This window comes from Akanthomyces muscarius, chromosome 3, assembly GCF_028009165.1.
Source record: "Akanthomyces muscarius strain Ve6 chromosome 3, whole genome shotgun sequence".
NCBI classification, from domain to species: domain Eukaryota; kingdom Fungi; phylum Ascomycota; class Sordariomycetes; order Hypocreales; family Cordycipitaceae; genus Akanthomyces; species Akanthomyces muscarius.
The window spans coordinates 3828611-3847521 of NC_079243.1; the positions used below are offsets into that span (position 1 = coordinate 3828611).

The following is an 18911-nucleotide window of genomic DNA, read 5'->3' on the forward strand; positions in this document are numbered from 1 at the left end:
GTGACGATAGCCATCATGACTGACAGAGTGTGGCCCATTCCTATCACATTCTAGTCGAAAGTTGGGAGCGTCCATATAAAGGGCTCAGACTTTACACTTCATCTACATGTAAATGCGTGAACCTACCATCAAAATTCCACACGGCCACTTCAATCTTTTATCTCTGACTCTTTTAGTGTGCAGTCTTCTTTGGAACTCATTAGCACAAGCCACCTCTCGAAGCCACAAAATCAGCAAATAGGGCGTTCACGGCTCACGCGCTTGGTTTTGATTCCTAAAGACGCCTGGCACAATGCTTGCTCATCAATTCTTACGTAGTATCTCCTTACTACTATGCCCTCATTTTCTTCTTCTAGCCTCAATCCTGTTCGCGTCTCCAGCTGTCAATGCTGCTGATGCTCCTGACTGGATTCCTTTCGACCATGCGCAGTTTGACAACAACGCCGCCCTCGATGAAAAGGGAGAAGTGCAGCTCTTTTGGAAGGTAGGAGACGTGTACTCTACATACGGAATCGCTTCGCGATCAAAAGGCTATCTGGCCCTCGGTTTTAGTGAAACCGGCGCCATGACCGGCGCAGATATCGCTTTAGGTCGGAGGGACGAGAACGGACATTTTGTATTGCAAAACCGCCATGCCGGCGGGTTCTCTACTCCCCGGCTTTCCAAAGAACAAGGGAACAATATTCGCCTGAAGCAAGGTAATCAGACGGATGAGGCTACATGGTTCGTTTTCGAAAAGAAAAATTCGGCCGATTGTTTGGAAGAGCAAGCAAACGTCCATACCGACTCGTGGCAGTGGTTCATTTACGCCTTTTCCAGCGATAATACTTTCGAAAGGCACCAGCCTGGTCATAACGGCAAGCAATACGTGAAGCTTGGTACCGGCAAGACGACCTTTCGCAACGAGGTTCTCGCGGTACCGAACTCTAAGAATGTCACTTTCACTCAGCCAGAAATCACTATTCCCAAACAGGAGACGACTTACTGCTACACTCTGCACAAGCTTCCCGAGGGCAAGAAAAACTTTATTCTTGCTGAAGCGCCAGGGCTCATCTCCAGTCCCCTGGTTCATCACATCGTTCTTTATTCTTGCTATGACCTCCCTGACAAGGTCAAATCCATGGTTGGCCAGGAGCCCAACTGCGACTACAAAAACTTCAACAATCCATGCACCTCTTTTGTCGCAGGATGGGCCCCTGGCATGTCTGGAAGAACTCTCGAGCCAGGCTATGGCAAGCCGTTTGGTGCTGACAGCTTCGAGTATGTCATGTTTGAAACCCACTACAACAATCCCGACGCACTGGAGGGCGAGAAGGGCAGTGCCGAATTCACCTTTACATATAATGACAAGCAGGTCGACACGGAGGTCGGAACGATGACGCTGGGCGACCTGCAGCTGAGCGGTTTGACTCTCGAACCGGGCAAAAAGGTCGTCTCTCATTCCACGGTGTGCTCACCCGAATGTACGAAGAAGTGGCCCGCTGAAGGCCTCACGGCCATAGCGGTTGTCCACCACATGCACTTTCGTGGTCGCAATACGCGTGTGCAAATCATTCGAGACGGCATGGAGTTGCCTCCCCTTTCGACTCTTCACGACTATGAGTACAACTATCAGTACGCCAAGAGTCTAAACGAGGTTCAACTGTTACCTGGTGACCGACTCATCACGACTTGCGAGTTTGATACATCCAAAGATACCCAGCCGGTGAAGGGCGGCCTTGCCAGCAAGAACGAAATGTGTTTCGCATGGGTCGAATACTATCCCGCCAACAACATTTTGACCTGCACCCAGGTCAACCTGGGCAAGGGACCCAACACGACGGTGGGAGCTTGTTTCGAGGCTGGCAACTCGACTCCTGACCTGTCTCCACCAGCGTTCCTTACTGCGCCATACCAGCAGCTTGCTGCTGCCGGGAATAGTTGCGACGTTTCCACCAGTGCAGATAGCGAGATAGCATCCGGCACCGGCTCTGCCGCGGCGGCCTCGACAACTGAATCGGGTGGCACGGCGACTTTGAACCCACTCTTGTCTTTTTATCCTGCCATTTTCAGTACTTCACTTTTTGTCTTCATGGCGGTTCCAGAGATGTGGGTTTTCTGAGGCGTTGGTGTTTTGAATGCGCCACTCGCGGGCCGTCCGCTTATGGGTTGTATGCCAAAAAAGCACAACTTGGGCCCGGTACTATGCTATATAGTGATTTGTTTATTTATTGATGCGAGGCGAAGTTCCAATTGAAGCGTTCTATCTTTAGTAAAATAGTTGAGCTAAACACTCTCAAAACGCTGCGACGGCAGTCATTGCTAGGAACCTATTACTCTTACTGCAGGGTTTCTGAGCCCAACACCTTCGACTTTCAAATGAGTGCTACGATAGGCCCGTGATGAGAGTTTGTATATGGGCTATACACCACCGTTGGGGGGTCTTTGCAAGACGTTGAGTATACACACTGATTGACTATTTATGCCGTTCGCCCACCGCACGCCTATCTTCTTGGATACGTCATACTCTTCCACTTGGAGCATTCAGCCTTTCGGTCCACGGGAAGGAATACAAAGGAAAAGAAAGCAATCTTGATGGCGGAATGATCGTAGAGTGGTACAGGGTAGGCAGCCGCTCGAGGCCGGTGAATGGATGGACCTTATCGATAAGCGCCGATCCAGAAAAAAATCAGAGACGACCCATTGGCAAACCGCAGCGCCGGCAGCTTTTTCGACCCAGAAACACCAGCAGTCGACATTTTCCTTGCCGACTGTCCAATAATCTCTCCCACAACCTATAAACACAGAAACCCGTCAGGATGGGTCGTGAATTGCAAAAGAAGAAGCGCCGCTCCGGCCGCATGCCGATTCGCCAGTCCAACAAGACGAAAAAGATTCTCAACCCGCGGGGCAACAACATCATTGCCGACAACTGGTGCGTTTTTCCATGTTCCTCACCCCTGTCCAATGTCTTTCAGAAGCTAACCAAAAAAAAAAGGGACAAGAAATCCACGCTGTCGCAAAACTACCGCCGTCTCGGCCTCGTGTCCCGCCTGCGCGCACCCACTGGCGGCGTCGAGGGCCGTCTCGACTCGTCCTCCATCGCCGCTCTCCAGGCCGCCCACTCCGCCGCCGACGCCGCCTCCTCGTCCGCGTCCTCCAACCCCAACCCCTTTGCGATTGACAGCACCGAAAAGGCCATCGTCTCCGAGGCCAGAGTCGAGCGGGACGCCTCTGGCAGAATCACCCGCGTCATCCACCCCGGCGGCGACAACCCGCTCAACGACCCCCTCCGCCACCTCGACAACGATGACGAGGAGGAGGAGGACGTCGTCACCGAGCTCGACGACGGCAGCTACAAGAAGAACAAGAGATCCAAGGAGGAGCACGAGGAGTGGGGCGGCATCGTGGACGCCCAGGACGAGAGCATGACGGACGTGGTGCGCGAGCTCGTGGAGCAGGCCCGCAACCCGGCGCCGAAAAAGGCCAGGCACCTGAGCGAGAGGGAGTCCGAGTGGCTGCACAAGCTGGTAGCCAAGCACGGCGACGACACGCGCGCCATGGCGCGGGATGCCAGGCTCAACCCGATGCAGCAGACGGCGGCCGACATTGCGCGCAGACTCAAGAAGCTGAACTGAGTGCGTAAGTTGGAGGCAGCGTTTTCCTTACTGCAGAGTTGGGAAGTATTTGGGTAAATCAATCCATCTTTCGGGTATCTTGTCAAAAAAAAAAAGCAGGCGTTTACAGGGAGTTGTTCTTGCATCATTTCTGCATTGGGATTTCATGAAACGATTTAGTCTTATAAAAATACATGGTCAAGATGAGAAAAATGTCATTTAATTATGCATGATTTTGCATTCATTTTGAGATTCAAAAAAGTGCAAATTTCTAATGCTATTCCAAAGAGCTAAATGCATCAACCGCTGTCCGGACTGGGGGAGGTATCTCCCATTTGTCGATAAAGCAATGCCCATCTCGTCAGACTGAAATGCTTGAATCGACAAAAGCTCTGCCTCTTCCATTTAAACGCCGCTCAAATGTGCAATATTCCTGTACCGTTCCGTCGTACCAAATCCTCGAAAGCCACACTGATGGCCTCTGCTTATCGTGGCAAAAAAGCAACCTTCCCCGTCTATAGGTCATTACCGGTCTACACGATCATAAGGGGCATGGGGAAACTGAGCCGGTGCATCGTCGACAACAGGAGGGCGGTACGGCATAGGGCTAGGTGCCATCGGAGGCGGAGAGACAGCACTGGGGCCAGGGCGATACTCTGTCTCGCTGTCGAAAAAGGCACCGGGATTGCTGCGTGGCGGCAAAGCGCCGTAGCGGCTCGGGTCCTCCTCGTCGTAGTGCCCACCGCTGTAGGGGTTGGGATTGCTGCCGTACCGGCTACCGTAGCTGCCCGCGGCAGCACCGCTGTGGCCGTCGTGGTCATGGTCGTCCATGTGGACGCGCTCATATGCCTCGTCACCGTGGGGCGCCATGGAGAAGGCCTCCTTGTCGGGGTCAATGTCATTGCTGCCGCTGCGGATCTTGCGGTTGCTGTAGCCGGGCAGGCTGCCGTGAAAGTTGTAGTAGGTCATGGTGTAGCCGCTAATAAAGGTGCTGCAGCCAAAGAGGAGGCTTTCGGATTGATTAGCGAATTCCCTTGTAAATTAGGTGCAGAGGCAAAAACGTACGTGATGATGACACCGATAGCGACAACGCCCTTGCTGATGCTGCAGCGGTTGCCGCAGAGGCCGGATGTGTTGTAGGCGGCCTGGGTCGCAAAAGCAGAGAGCCACAGGATGACGCCGAACAGGTCGACGGCAAACATGGCGTGCACGTTGGCGAAGCGAAGTGTGCGCTCGAATCGGGGCGTCATGATGAGATATACCCATATGGGTATGGAAATGAAGAACTGTTGCGATTGCTATTTAGGAAACGTCACCTCAGCTGAGCGATGGAAGATTGCTTACGGCGGCAAACGTCCAGCCATTGTTTCCGACAACCTTGGAGCCCTTGCCAGTGAAGACGACAATCTCGAGCACCCAGAGCACAAAGCCCAGAACAATCTGTGCAATATGGAGACCGAGCTTGATGGGCGGTACGCGATCGGGGTCAAACTCAAGCATTGTGATGGTGGGTGCGGCAGGCTAGTGGTGTCAACAATGGGTGGGCGGACGATAGAGTTTCGGACGGAGCGTAGCGTCTGTTGAGCGCTGGCGCAGAAAAGCCACGTCGACAGCGATCCGAAGCCTTTTTGCCGAGATGTCGTCACTAAAGCTTTCTTTTATCTTGTTCTCGTCGTGGGATTAGAGCTTCGTTCCGGATCGGCGCTAATCGAGGTGAAGCGTCGCAGGAGTCGTCGTTGGTATGGTGGCGTCGTCAAGCCGCTAAGAGGGTATAATGGACTGATTAAAAAAATTGATAGCCGTGAGGTGAGGACGAGAGATGAGCGAGAGCAAGAAGCAGAAATGGCCGGGGTGACGAGGAACAAGAAAGCAAGGATGCGGAAGAGAGGGACAGGAGAAAAAGACAAACAAGGGCAAGGGAAGAAAAGAAGCCTGGGAGACTTGCGTGTCAGCCAAGGCAGTCAGTCAGTCAGTTGGCTGTGCGACAAGGCGGACCCTGTCCCAGCTCGCTATAAAAAGCAGCGGGAAGACGTTGCCGCGGCCACGCGGTGTCTGTGAGGGTCCACCCGACCACTGCGAGGCACCCGACCGCCGGCTTTACCTACCTAAGTTACCAGCCTACCTACTGGCAGGCTCAGCCAGTCGGCGGCCTGGTTGCTGACAGACGGCTGCCAAGGCTGCTAAATGGAGACATTTACAGTGGTGACGGCATCTTGTCACGGCTCGCTGTCCTTGTACAGACTAAGTTACGCGCTCTATTCGACCACAAACGCCAGAGGAATACTTACCAAAACCTGGCAATCATCATCAGCTTCAGGGTGCTTTTTCATGATTTGCCAAAACGTTTCCAAAAATTAGTTCTTTGAAAGTATGTCACGGTCACTAACCACGTCTTCTGTTCTTCTCTTGACTGTGATTGTCGAACCACCCCACTGCTGCGCTCAGCCACCGACAGCACACAGCCACGATCGCTGCGCCTTACTCTGGTGACGCTGCACGACACGTATTGGGGCATGAACTTAGAACGCTTATCAAGCTTACCATGGCTTGATCTCAATAAAAAGTCCTTTGTAGAGAAATTGCTATATTGCAAGAGGTCTCTACAATTTTTCCTTGCAAGATTGCCAATATGTAGTTTGGTGCTGCGACCTCAAGGGCTGCATTACAGACACGGGGCACTCGTTGTGTCCACTGCACACCAGGTGGTCAATCGTCATGGACAAAAAAAAAAGTGAACGCAAAGATCGATCAAGCATCAGGACATCATCACCACCGTTCGACTGGATATGCGTGCCTTCAACCCGAGTCTCCAATCTCCGGACTCATAGAAGTAGTGACGCATCCTGCTTCATCGCTGATCACAGGTAGACTGTCCTCACCGGTACGAGGTTGTTTCAACCTGGGGAGGAGCGGTCATTTACCAGGCCATCTGTAGCCTCTTCTAAACTATAAAGCATGACACAATATCTCATTACCCTGCGGCTGAAACTAGTTTTGGCCAAGCCGCCTTTTCAGTTTGCGTGATTAGGTCTCGGCGTCGATCGGAGACCGGTCGTACGGCAGCCCGACGGCATGCTTGCCGATACAAATTAAGAAAAGGTAGAATACACGCCATGAGCATCTTGTGTGATTTGCAATGCACCTAACCAACTTTTTGCCATTTCCCCGCTTCAAGAGTGCAGCAGGTCTACATCATTGTGTAGATGGGTAACTGACGTGTTGCATGTCGCTGCCTGAAAACCTGAAGAGAGACACGAACGCCAGAGTCCAAGCCCAGAGGCTGGCTGGAATCTGCATAGATTGAAGACTTGCAGGCCAGATGTCAGCGACTAGACGTTGCGATTGGCTTACAGACTTGCTAGTTACACGATGAAGTCGCCTTCGGTGCTTTCTTCCGAAACTTGCATTGAAGACGCCACGTCATTGCTCATGCCGCACTATCAATTATTGGAATATATCTCTGTCTGTGACCCTTGAAGCTGGGAAGAGGGGATGGAGCGGAGGTGTACACGACGAGCATGGGCGACCTTGTTGAAACGCCCCGCTCCGTCCTCCTGCCGGCGGTGACTTTCGATTTCTAAGCCGCAAACATCGAGACTGCCCTCATGAGGCAAACTCGCTCCAAAGATCGCTCTGAGATTTCTCTGAGTCTGCTCACAGAAGCTGAATGGCGGGGATGCGGGGACGCTTCACGGTGCGCATGTCTCGGGTATGACATCGATAGTCTGCCGTGCGATGCACCAGATTGGAGATCATGTCTCGGTTGTGGCCTCGATCAACCACGATGTATTCCGCACCATGATGACCAGACGGTACGTACTCTTCAATCTCTCGACTATTTAACAGCTGCTTTCACCCGCCTTGCAAGGACAACTTTTTCATCATCAGCAATACAAGCCTACAAACTTCAGCTGTACACACTTATTACAACCTCCAAGACCACTTGTGACCACTCACCATGGCTCTCACTCTCCCCATCCACAACCTTCCCATGGACGAGCCTGTCCCCTCTGAGGTCTTCCAGTACGAAGACAAGACCCTTTACAACTGGGTGCTCACCGAGACGGAGCATGCGCATATTGCCAGCATGCTCAACATGGAAAGTAGGATCTCCTAAAGCCCTTCAGACAACTCCCAGAAAAGAAGAACACAAAACAGTTCGCTGACATGACGGCCCTTGCTACAGAGAGCGAGCTTAAGCTCAAGGGCGCCAACTTTCTCCAGGACCGCTCCCAGTGCGAGGGTTGCGGCAAGCACTCGGGCATGGACGACTTTGTCCACAATGCACTCTATGCCGGCATCCACTCGGTCGACTTCATGAAGGACTTCCTCCTGGGCAAGACCAAGCAGATGACCCCGTACACTGAGCACGAGGTCTTTTGCTCCCGTTGCAGCACCAAGCACAAGGAAGCCAGGAGTTGGTTGGCATACCCCCCCTGGCCCACGTACTAGTGGCAAGCGCCGCTGAGCGTCTACGCTCCTGGTCGCTCGGGAATAGTTTCTCCAGTAGTCGTGTTCCGTCACAGTGTAGCAGTGGGATCCTCTAGATAGGCACTGCGCGGCCAGTATAGCTTATAAAGAAAACTGGAACTACCAAAGTGCCTCATCACCTGCATACCCAGTTTCTCCTGTGCTGCACCATGTTTATTAGGAAATTATGCATACATTTCCATGTGTGTATATGAGTTCTGATCATAAAAAGCCACATTATATTGGCATCTACGTCTCGTTACTGCTTAAGCGTGAGTGAGCCCTCTTGACCACGTAGACTTGCATGTATTGGCAAATGGAAACTAGGTTTCTAGCGAATATTTGTGAGTTCTTGTAGAACTTTGGTGGCGTTCTTAGAAGTTTTGCGCCAATGTTGCATTATGTTATGTAACTATCGAGCGTTCAAGTACGGAACCGAGAAAGTGTAGTGACATGACTTCCCTCATGAGGTAACTGCCGCTACAATTACTATTCCTACCATCTGAAAGCCACAGACAATTGTTTTGTTTACTTAAATGCTTCCGACCCAATACGATAAGGGGCTAGAAATCTCACGCAAGAAAAGTTGGGTTCCAGTGCAAGAACAACCTCGCAGTGTCCACCTCAACAAGGAAGCTGGTCCAACATCGCAAGCTTCCCACCGCCTCTAATATAAGCGACGCTTCTTGGCCAATCTCACCATGTCCAGCTGTCCCTATATACTTAATATTCTGACCATATAGATACCAATATTATCATTCTTTACAGTTTTCCCCAATCCCACAAACATGACTGAGATTGTCAGCACAGCCAACCATATTGCAGTACAGTAGCCTGAGCCCCTTGAGGGGCAGATTGTCGTGCATGGCCACTGCAGCGCTGTTTCCAGGCGCAGGAATGTTTAATTCCCACCAATATGTGTGCCTGTTGCCACTATATGCGGATTTCAGCTGGGTCAGTTCAGCGCGTGCAAATGATCGAGATAATGAAAGAGCAGCTGGGCGCTGCTTAGGGACATGACCTTGTCTTTTGAAGCCATAAACTTCGCAGCCAGCTAGCGCCAACACGTACCATAAAGGGTGATGCGTACATTGTGCAAAAATAACGACCGGGAATGGCTTTTCATTCTGGTTGCTCAAGTCATTACGGTTGCTCAAACAACCCAAGTGGTACTGTACTGATGCATTAACCAGTTTGTGTAAAATAAGATACAACCCACAATGGCCTAGTAAACAATGACTATAGTCAGAAGATAGCAAGGACTCTAAGAAAAGACGGAGTTTTGTGACTAGATCAATTTTCTGTTCTAACTTCGTGGTTCTGAATTTGTGCTGAACCTCAGGGTTTTGCTTGGAAGCTCCTGCGCTGACCCGCCCTCCTTAAAACAGAAAATTTCGAATCTCATCCCTATCAATAATTTAGCCTGATCTGTCCCAATGTCACGAGAAAGTTTCAGTTTAAAATCGCTCTGGAGCCAGCATCAGTTACAACGCGTTACTTACCTGCCTGAGGCACCTTACTACCGGGAAGTCTTTGACATTAACCAACGGTGTGAGCGTCACCGAGGGTACCACCAAGGTCCTTAGTCAGCCCACCAACTGGGAGCTTGTCGGTGACGCCATTCAGAGTGCCAATAACAGGGTGCAGAAGACCATCCAAGAGACCGCCGAGGAGGGGCAGACCTTTAACAAGACCTTCAGCAGGGTCTAAAAGCCCCTCTGTTTGCTGAATATCCCGCGTAGCGGTCGCTTCATAGGTGCCAGCAGGTGCGGCAAGAACAATCGAGAGGTGGGTGAAAACGGATAAAAGAACAGTAGACTTCATTTTGACGCGTATTGAGAGATCTGAGAGTGGGTATCTTGACAATAGCAATATCGCACATGTGAAAAACTCTCAGTAGACTGCTTCTCGGAGACAAAGCAAGGGTAGTCTGATGGATGAAATGGAGTGAGTAGATACAGAGTAGCCACGGCCTTGATGTTGTGGTTTGGGGTGCACATCTTATACCTGCTGCCGGAGCATAGTTTGCATTCCGCGCCACGCCATGATGTCTGGCCTGGAGGATAGAAATGATCCAGTTAAGCAAGCTGAAAGGCCGTACAAGCCGATACTTTCGAGTGCGCCAAGGAATGCGACGACAGCCAAGTGCGACGTGCTAGTCTCGGGTCTCGGCGGTAGGCAGCGTCCCAAAAGGCCGAGGAATTTGGAATTGGGGCCTTTCAGCCTGCTTGATTGGATCATTTGTGTCTTTCAGGGCAGCCAGTATAGCGATTGCATTAAGACAATATTCTTCAGCTACTAATGCGTTTGGCCAGTAAAAGATATGCAATATGAGACCTAGTCTTTGATGCTTATATTGTGAGACCTCAGTGTTTAATTTGCGCGGGGCTGTGAGTAACGTTTCGAGCTAATCTTTGTACTCCCTTAGCATGATTGATTATAGCCCTGCACTGGGTATTTCTTGTCTCTTGCTCAATGTCGCTTGAACGAAAACATTTTGAAGGGGTTATATGTAATACTAGGGCTACCACTGCGACTGCCTACCGTTCCAGGATGCGCTCTCTGTTGAAGTGAGTGGAAGTCTCGACCAGTAAAGTATCACCTAGGCTTGTTACGCCGCCACCGCCAAACACTGGGAATGTGCGAAAACCACCATGACTGCAGTGTGGGCGGGCGGCAATTTTTAAATGGCATATAAATTGCCCGCCCGCAACATGGACTTTTGTACTGCCTTTGTACTACCTATAGCTTAGTCATCGAGATGCTGCCGTTTCTCGACGCCTCACCGCACATGAGTGCAGCGATGTGATGTGCAAGGCTGTTCAAACCTCAACCGGAACTGGCCCCTAGGCATCAGCTCTCTGTCCTTTAACGAGTCGAACATAATCATGGGACAACTTTTGTCGACCCAGGCTATCGAACACAAGGATCCCTTGTTTGTGTCTCTTGGCATGACTGTGCTGGATGAATTGCATTTCTCCTCACGAGCCGCTCTCTCCGATGTGCCGGGCGGGTCGGGTCTCTATGGTTAGCATGCGATATTTTCCACTGGCGTGATACTTTACGGCCGCGGAAGCTTTAACAACCGCGTCGCAGCTACACTCGGCGCTAGACTCATGGATTCCACAGCTGGAGCTATTATCATTGCTGGCAATGATTTCCCGAACGCCCTGATGAAACGTATCATGCAGTGGGATATGATGCTGCTAGTCAAAAAACTGCCAGATAGCCCTTGTACAAGAGGTTTTGTGCAGTACAAGGACGAGGAATCTTGCCGTTGGTGAAATGCCCGTCTATCTGAACGAGTCTCAAGAGGCTGATTTGTGCAGAGAGAATATTTAGATATCTAACGGCACAGCTGCAGCCTCGGCCGGCCGACTTGGAGAAAAGTGAGCTCCTCGGCTCGCAGTCATTTCATCTCCTGGCAGGCCCTGCGCTGCTTCAGGAAATGGTGACGTCTCTTCTTTCGTTGAGAAGAGATTCCGGAAAAAACGAACGCCCACTGCTCGCATGGGAGCCTGCGCCTGCCTCCTGCAAAAAGGAGCTACTGGACGAACATATCCAAGCGTGCAGGTTCGTAGATATTTTTTCACCCAATCATGATGAGCTTGGGGCTTTGGTGCAAGATGGTGAACCTGGCCGATCATTACCTTTCTCACGAGAGACTGTCGAGCGAGGCGCGAAACTATTCCTCGATGCTGGTATTGGACCAGAGAGCCAAGGTCTCGTGGTTATTCGCTGCGGCGAGTATGGCTGCCTGACTCTATCGCAGAGCACCGGAGTCAATTGGTCACCGCCTTTCTACGAGCCCTCATCACCCCGCGTCGCAGATACCACTGGCGCAGGGAATTCCTTCCTCGGGGGGTTTACTGTGGGGTGGATGCGAACAGGAGATGTGAGAGAAGCGGCCGTTTTCGGTTCCGTAGCATCGAGTTTTGCTCTGGAGCAAGTCGGCCTCCCCGTGTTTTCTCCGGCGACCTCAACAGCGGAAGAAACCTGGAACGGAGCCCGTGCTTCTACACGCCTCGGAGAATATAGGAGGAAATTGTCAGCCGTGCAAAATGGGATAGTGTGAAGCATCATGGCTTTTTGGCAGAGCAAACGCTCTACCCACGGTTCGGTAAAATCTAGGCCAAAGCATATTGTGTTTATGAAGGCTCCGGTGAAACGATCTGCGCAAATCCACTTCAACCCATTGCCGGGCCGCGAGGTAGAGCAGCCCGCAAGGCGGTAGCCGCATTGCTGCCCTTCTGCCTTGTATCCTGACTACCAGTGTATCGTTCGAATACTGGCTACTCGGCTCACTCGTCGCGGCTTCAGAGCGACCAGTTGAGAGTGATCAAGTTGGCACACCTGCTCGAGGACGTAGTGGCAGTGTAGCCAGGGAAGAGATTCCCTAAGACGAAGCCGGCGAGGAGACGGGCGAAGAATGTTCCACGGGCGGCGGCAACCGGCAGAACTGGCTGGATGCCAAAGGACTGCACAAAAAGGACTCCATCAACATCGTCTTTTATGCCGTTCGTCAAGTACATTAGTCATGCGATCCAACGGCGAATTTTGAACCTTTGTGGATGTCATACTGGCAGCGCTGACCGTGGGTTGACATCGACCCCAGGGCCTCACTTGTCAAACGTGGCCAAACACAGAAGCACGTTTGTTTTTCGTGTAAAGCCAGAAATTAGCATAAATATATACGTGAAGCCCCATTTCGTTGGAGCTGAAGCGCCGTCTGCAGTCGACAATACAAATGCTCCTAGGCGCACTCTGGCCAGCAGTATGAGACGAGCGTCGAGTGGCAGCGGACTTTGGTTCCAAGCATTAGTGGAGAGGTGCTTACGGCGCAGTCAGTGAATAAAATCCACTTTCGCTCTGGGCCCTGGCTGTTTTGGTCACCGTCGTCGTGCAAGTCCTTTGTACGGGTAGCGTTGTTCTCCCTTCATACTTTGCCAGATGAAGCGTCCGGCGACGGAAGAGTACCAGTGCTTCCTACAACCCACCTTCTTCTGTGTTACTACGCATGGTCTCGCCAGCATTCCACCCTCGGACCACACACCAAGATGCAAACATCGGAAGGCTGCTCATCGCTGGCTCAGGTCAAGCCTGTGGTAATCGGGGTGGTCGGTGGACCAGGGTCCGGAAAAGGTACGCAGTGTGAGATGCTCTGCCAGGGGTTCAGAGTCTCACACATTAGTGTTGGAGATGTCCTCCGGGCGGAAGCGGCTGATCAGGACAGTCCATACCGGGGAACCATCAGAAAGAACATGCTGGCAGGCACCTTTGCGCCCAAGGAAGTCAGCATGGCCATTATTCAATCCCACATGAAGAAAGCTTCAGAGACTGGCATCAATTTGTTTGTTCTGGATGGCAAGTCTGCGAGTAAGCTGTTCAACGTTCTCTCGCTAATTGTTTTCAGGATTTCCAAGACATTTGGAGCAGCTGCATTACTTCGAGAGCGTTATTACTCCACTAAGGACGGTGATTCTGCTGCAGTGCTCTGAAGCAGTCATGGTCGATCGCCTTTGCTCTCGAGGACGCTTTGACGACAATGCAGAGTCTATCCGCGGTCGTCTTGCTACATTTCATACCACTACATCCCAAGTAGTTGATCTGATGCATCAGAGAGGCAACCTGGTGGTGGTAGATGCGGAGCAGCCTGTTGAAACTGTCAGCAGACTGATGGTCGAGGTATTTTCCGATATTGCTGAGCGGCGCGTGTAGATGACAGATTTTCTGCGGCAGTGCTGCTGCGTCGCTTACTCAGTCCATCAATGTTGAGCCTAACATATGGGAGAGGAAAGATACGCTCAACGGGAAAAACACTCTACGTTGTCGGTGAAGACATGGTACCACAACGCACATTAGCTTTGGGATGATTGGAAAACTTGACGCTTCAAAACTCTAGCGATAACTGTCACGGTGCCCATCCAATGAGGCAGATTTCATACAAGACTCAATTTTAAGCCGTGGCCATCTAGAATAAGGCTAGGGCGGATTGACTCGCTGAAGATAGGCTCTCCAGCCCTGTTCCTGGTATTCTTTTGCCGATTCTATTGGGTTCGGAGAAGCGTAGATGCCCCGCCCGACAATAATGAAGTCCGCTCCTCGACGGACTGCATCCGCTGGGGTCTGGTACTGCTGGCCGAGTTTGTCTCCGCTGCTCTTCATGTTGATCCCGGTAGTGAACACCAAGAAGTCCTCGCTGCTTGTAGTACTCTCATTTGGGTCCGTGGCGATAGCCTGGGTTGCCACGAATCCGATTGTGGACTGGGGGTATTTTCGAGCTACTTCGATGCACTGCTGTGTATAGGAACCGGTTGCTAAGCTTCCCTTGGATGTCATCTCCGCTAAGATAAGGAAGGCGCGCTGGTCTTGGAAAGAAAAATCGGGGTTCGTCACGGTCTCTGTCAGGGCTTTGACAATGCCGTCTCCACCCAGTATACTGAGGTTCACAATGTCAGCCCATTCGGAGATTCGCAATGCTCCGTTGTGGTACTGCTTCTGGACAGTGTTGCCAATATCGACGAGCTTTCGGTCTTCAAAGATTATGAAATTGTGTTTAAGAGCCAGCGCCTTCAATCCTTGGATTGTATCATCGCCAAAATCCCGCACTACGTCGATATCTGTCTTGAAGACGGCGATGTACGGTCCGAGATCTGTAGAAGTATCGGTTAGCCAACAGCCAGTGCCTTATTCTTCTCATTGGCGTCACCAAAGCTTCTTTATCCTTACCATCTGCACATTTCAGCAGAGCTGCTGTGTCCTCGAGATCAGCCGAGATGACCAGGTTCGACTTCTTCGACTCTGCGATATCGAGGAGATTCTTCACAACGGGACGGTGATGTGAATCTCCACGCTGAGCGTACGTCTTTCGTGATTGAGACGCCATAAAGCTGCCGGGGTTTTTGTTTCCGAGCTCTTGAGTGCGCAAAGCAATGGTTTAGTGAAGAATTCGCGATTATGGAGACGGGAGTGATGTTGCGGGCGTACAGACGCAGGAGCGGAAGAATCTTGGATCCGGCCCCCTCCCACGCTGATGACACGCAGATCAGCCATTCCGCGACGGCCCTTTGAATATTCGGGCCCCATGCCACTGCGCCCTGCCCGCTGATTCGTCTTTGAGAAAGCAACAAGTCACACCCCCTAACGCGAGCAAAGTCAGATACATTGTTGTGACCAAGTTGACTCTCTCGACTCTCTCTGACCAAGAGCATACCAGAGAAGCTTTTTGAGGGACACGACTTGCGACCAATATATGAAGAAGCAGCTGTAGAGCAAGTTATGCCAAAATTGTTGTGGCCATCGCAACTGCTCGCAGTGCACCACTGCATCCACTAGCAAGGCGAACAAAGTTCGACCCGGAGCACGTTCAGCCATAAAAAGATAGATTCTGAATAACAGTCGCGAATGTTTGACATTCCACACATCTTACATGAGCATTATGGGCCAGAAGTGGCAACCGGACTGCTGTGTGAATTTGCAGCAGCACATACAGCAGTGCCAGGCCCTGTTCTATCTTTTGCCTGTGCTTTCTTCCCTAATTCTTTCTTAGTTATTCCTTTGAGAGGTACAGAGGGTACAAAGCCCCGACATTCTATATACCAGGATGATAGCTTTTGACAGTTTTCCCAATTCCCACAAACATGTCTGAAACAATCGTCAATGTACTCAACGTCCAATCATTTACACCTGTCAGCCGCCAGACAGCATTACAGCGCTACCATGATGCCAAAGACCGCCGCCAGCACACCCGCGCTCCAGCTAACAACAACCGCACTGCCGCTATCCTTTGGGTTCTTTGTCGGCGTCGCTCCGCCCGCCGTCCCCGAATCGGTCGCGGCTGACGAGCCCGCCGGCTCGGTACTCGACTGGCTCGTCTGGCTCGTCTGGCTCGTCTGGCTCGTCGCCTCCGCCGACGAGCCCGCGCTCGACTCCGTCGTTGTCGTCGCCGTCCCAGCATCAGTATCCGTTGTCGACGACGACGACGAGTCCCCTCCGTCTGACGTACTGCTAAATACAGGCGTCGTTGGCAGCTTCGTCCCGCTCTCGGTACTCGTCGAGCTCGTCGACGTCGCCGTCCACACGCCGCCCGAGTCGGTGCTGTGCTGCGTGCACACGCTCTGCGAGTAGTCGCACCCGGCGCCCGGCTGGCAGCACAGCTTCACGCCCTTGGCAAACTCGCAAAAGAGCGTCGCGCCGTCGCACGCGCCTGCGCACATGCCCACGCCGCCCTTCGCCGTCGTGCACTTGGACCCACGCGGGCAGCACCCGTTGCCGTCGCCGCACGCCGTCTTGCCCGCGTTGCAGTCGTCATCTTGCGCGCGTCGGTCGAGAAGGGTGGCGGCGGCTGTGACCTTGGCTTCCCGTGCTTGCAGGACGGAGTCGCAGAGGGCCGTCTGCGCTAGTAGCGCCATTGTGGCTATGGAGAGCTTCATTGTGATTGTGCGTATGTGTGTTTGTGTGTGTGTGGAAGTCGAGGCGAAGCCAACGCAAGATGAGAAGAAGAAGAAGAAGAAAACGACGGATTGGATAATTGTATCAGTCTAGCATGCAAAAAGGTATTGGTTTCGAGAAGAGGAAGAAAAAGGCAAAGAGCCGTAATTAAATGAAGCAAAAAGAGCTCCAGTTTAAGAAAACAAGGCTGAAAATGATGGACACCAATGACGAAGCTGGTGAGCGCTATGCCGGACCGGGTAGCGACCGGTTCTAAATAAGGAAAAAAGCCACTGGACATGGACGCTGCGCCAGGCAGACTTCTCCAAACACTGGGACGAAAAAGTGGTCGTGGTCGCCGATCTATTCATGGCATCTAGTCATAAGGACAGACATTTTTTTTGGTATGCGTGGTTTGCTTGATCGTGGTAATACGCCTGGTGGCATGCATTGAAGAATGTACAGTCTAAACGATGGCATCGCTCAGAGGCAAGGGGACAATACTTTTCATGTACCAAACAAGTCCCGTTTCGAGGGGAAAGGGTAGAGGGGAGCAAAAGGGGAAGAAACAAGGCTAATCCACCCAGTGAAAAAAAGTAAAAGTACGGTCTGCCGAAACGGCATCCAATTCCTCCAGACTCAGCTCCTCGACAGGTTATTGTGCAGCTTGTGCTCGCGCATCAGCGAAATCGTCAACGTCGCCGCCAGGGCCAGGCCGAGCATCGTCAGCGCCACGCTGTGAAAGGCATCGACAAAGGACTGGATGACGCCGTCGTGCCAGCCCGGTGGCAGGTGCCGCAGCTCGTCCAGGCTCTCTCTAATGCGTCGAATCTCGTCCGCCGCGCCGGGCCAGTCGCCGAAGCGCTCCCACAGCTTGGCCTGCAGGACGTTTTGGTAGACGGCGGAGCCAATGGTGACGCCGAGGGTCGAGCCGATGCTGCGGGCCATGTATGTGCCGCTGGTGACGACGGCCTGGTGGGCGTGGTCGACGGCGGCAATGGCGGCGAGCAGGGTGACGGTCAGCATGGCGCCGTAGCCGCAGCCCGAGAGGAAGAAGCTGACGCTGGCGAGCCAGACGGGCGTCGTCTGGTCGAGCAGCGCGAAGAGGACGACGCCGGCGGTGACGGTCAGCGTGCAGGCGATGCCCATGGCCCAGTAGCGGCCGGTGCGCTTCATGACGAGCCCGGAGGTGACGGAGCCGACCGAGGCACCGACCGACGACGGCAGCAGCTGCAGGCCGGCCGTGGTGGCGCTGCTGCCGAGGATCTGCAGGAAGAGCGGCCCGTAAAAGAGCCCCGTCATGACGAGCATGGTGACGAGGAAGTTGGTGCCGCACGCGGCCAGCACGGTGCGGTCGGCGAGCAGGCGCACGGGGATGACGGGCTGTCGCGCCGTGCTCTCCCACCAGAGAAAGACGCCAAAGATGGCAATCGAGAGCGGGATGGTGACGAGCGGCAAGGGATGCGTCCACGGCACCAGGTTGCCGCCCGCGTTGAGCCCGAGCAGCATGAGCACGAGGAAGGAGACGGTGAGGAGCACGCCGCCAAAGTCGATGCGCGACAGCCGCGACTTGTCGCTCTGCTTGGGCGGCACGTCAACCATGAGGTAGACGATGAAGCCCGAGACGACAACGGGAGGGACCTGGACAAGAAAGGCCAGGCGCCAGCCCATGGCGGTGTGGTCGTTGATGAGGCCGCCAAAGATGCCGCCGAGCATGGCGCCGGACCCGTAGGCCAGGTTGCCCAGGCCCTGGATGATGCCGCGCTTGCGCAGGGGCACGAGGTCCGAGGCGAGAAAGGTCGAGATGCTCATGAGCCCGCCGCCGCCGACGCCGGCGACGATGCGCCCGACGATCATGGTGGTCTGGTCGCGCGCGAGGCCGCAGACGAGGTTGCCGGCGGCGAAGAAGACGTTGCTGAAGACGAGCCCCGGGCCGCGGCCGAAAATGTCCGTCAGGCGGCCGGAGATGGGCTGGCAGGCGGCGTTGGCGATGAAGTAGGCCGAGGCCAGCCAGGACATGAGGCTCAGCGAGTGGAAGTCGCTCGAGATGGGCCCGGAGAGGGTGGCGATGATGGTCGAGTCGACGGCGCCGAGGAAGACGCCGACCCAGGCGGAGCCCATGATGAGGAGCAGCCGCAGCGTCGATATCTCCTCGGCGATGACGGTGTGCTCTTCTTGTTCGTCATCATCTTGGTCATTGTGGTGGTCAGCGTTGCCGTTGGCCTGGTGTTGTTGGTGCAGCGTGGTGTCGGGCGAGGCTGAGCGCAGCAGTGGCGTTTGCTCGGTGCTGTCGACATGGACCGGGGGCGACTCTGCATCTGCACGAAACGACGACGACGACGACGACGGCTTTTTACTGCCGTTTCTCGCCATGGCAAACACAAGTGCTGCCTTGCGTTTCAAGGGCGAGTATTC

The 18911-nt window shown here is 53.2% G+C and overlaps 10 protein-coding genes across 10 annotated transcripts; 5 read left to right on the plus strand and 5 right to left on the minus strand.

The window, feature by feature from the left end:
* Window positions 1-292: 292 nt before the first annotated feature.
* On the plus strand, window positions 293-2101 carry LMH87_002636 (uncharacterized protein; the record flags this gene model as incomplete). Its single annotated transcript, XM_056194125.1, has 1 exon — window positions 293-2101. One exon carries the CDS (start codon window positions 293-295, stop codon window positions 2099-2101), a length of 1809 nt encoding a protein of 602 aa, XP_056051095.1.
* A 697-nt stretch (window positions 2102-2798) lies between these two features.
* Window positions 2799-3617, plus strand: LMH87_002637 (uncharacterized protein; the record flags this gene model as incomplete). The annotated part of the gene is made up of 2 exons (XM_056194126.1): window positions 2799-2914; window positions 2978-3617. The coding sequence occupies 2 exons, from the start codon at window positions 2799-2801 to the stop codon at window positions 3615-3617; spliced, it is 756 nt and encodes a 251-aa protein (XP_056051096.1).
* A 504-nt stretch (window positions 3618-4121) lies between these two features.
* LMH87_002638 (uncharacterized protein) lies at window positions 4122-5096 on the minus strand (the record flags this gene model as incomplete). Its single annotated transcript, XM_056194127.1, has 3 exons — window positions 4122-4605; window positions 4662-4882; window positions 4941-5096. 3 exons carry the CDS (start codon window positions 5094-5096, stop codon window positions 4122-4124), a joined length of 861 nt encoding a protein of 286 aa, XP_056051097.1.
* A 2458-nt stretch (window positions 5097-7554) lies between these two features.
* LMH87_002639 (uncharacterized protein) lies at window positions 7555-8048 on the plus strand (the record flags this gene model as incomplete). The annotated part of the gene is made up of 2 exons (XM_056194128.1): window positions 7555-7699; window positions 7783-8048. The coding sequence occupies 2 exons, from the start codon at window positions 7555-7557 to the stop codon at window positions 8046-8048; spliced, it is 411 nt and encodes a 136-aa protein (XP_056051098.1).
* Window positions 8049-9445: 1397 nt separating this feature from the next.
* LMH87_002640 (uncharacterized protein) lies at window positions 9446-9890 on the minus strand (the record flags this gene model as incomplete). The annotated part of the gene is made up of 3 exons (XM_056194129.1): window positions 9446-9473; window positions 9569-9581; window positions 9629-9890. The coding sequence occupies 3 exons, from the start codon at window positions 9888-9890 to the stop codon at window positions 9446-9448; spliced, it is 303 nt and encodes a 100-aa protein (XP_056051099.1).
* Window positions 9891-10954: 1064 nt separating this feature from the next.
* LMH87_002641 (uncharacterized protein) lies at window positions 10955-11965 on the plus strand (the record flags this gene model as incomplete). Its single annotated transcript, XM_056194130.1, has 4 exons — window positions 10955-11093; window positions 11163-11342; window positions 11396-11639; window positions 11839-11965. 4 exons carry the CDS (start codon window positions 10955-10957, stop codon window positions 11963-11965), a joined length of 690 nt encoding a protein of 229 aa, XP_056051100.1.
* A 1158-nt stretch (window positions 11966-13123) lies between these two features.
* LMH87_002642 (uncharacterized protein) lies at window positions 13124-13784 on the plus strand (the record flags this gene model as incomplete). Its single annotated transcript, XM_056194131.1, has 2 exons — window positions 13124-13430; window positions 13480-13784. The coding sequence occupies 2 exons, from the start codon at window positions 13124-13126 to the stop codon at window positions 13782-13784; spliced, it is 612 nt and encodes a 203-aa protein (XP_056051101.1).
* Window positions 13785-14048: 264 nt separating this feature from the next.
* LMH87_002643 (uncharacterized protein) lies at window positions 14049-14952 on the minus strand (the record flags this gene model as incomplete). The annotated part of the gene is made up of 2 exons (XM_056194134.1): window positions 14049-14719; window positions 14796-14952. 2 exons carry the CDS (start codon window positions 14950-14952, stop codon window positions 14049-14051), a joined length of 828 nt encoding a protein of 275 aa, XP_056051102.1.
* An 820-nt stretch (window positions 14953-15772) lies between these two features.
* On the minus strand, window positions 15773-16498 carry LMH87_002644 (uncharacterized protein; the record flags this gene model as incomplete). Its single annotated transcript, XM_056194135.1, has 1 exon — window positions 15773-16498. One exon carries the CDS (start codon window positions 16496-16498, stop codon window positions 15773-15775), a length of 726 nt encoding a protein of 241 aa, XP_056051103.1.
* Window positions 16499-17135: 637 nt separating this feature from the next.
* On the minus strand, window positions 17136-18869 carry LMH87_002645 (uncharacterized protein; the record flags this gene model as incomplete). Its single annotated transcript, XM_056194136.1, has 1 exon — window positions 17136-18869. One exon carries the CDS (start codon window positions 18867-18869, stop codon window positions 17136-17138), a length of 1734 nt encoding a protein of 577 aa, XP_056051104.1.
* Between the last annotated feature and the right edge of the window lie 42 nt (window positions 18870-18911).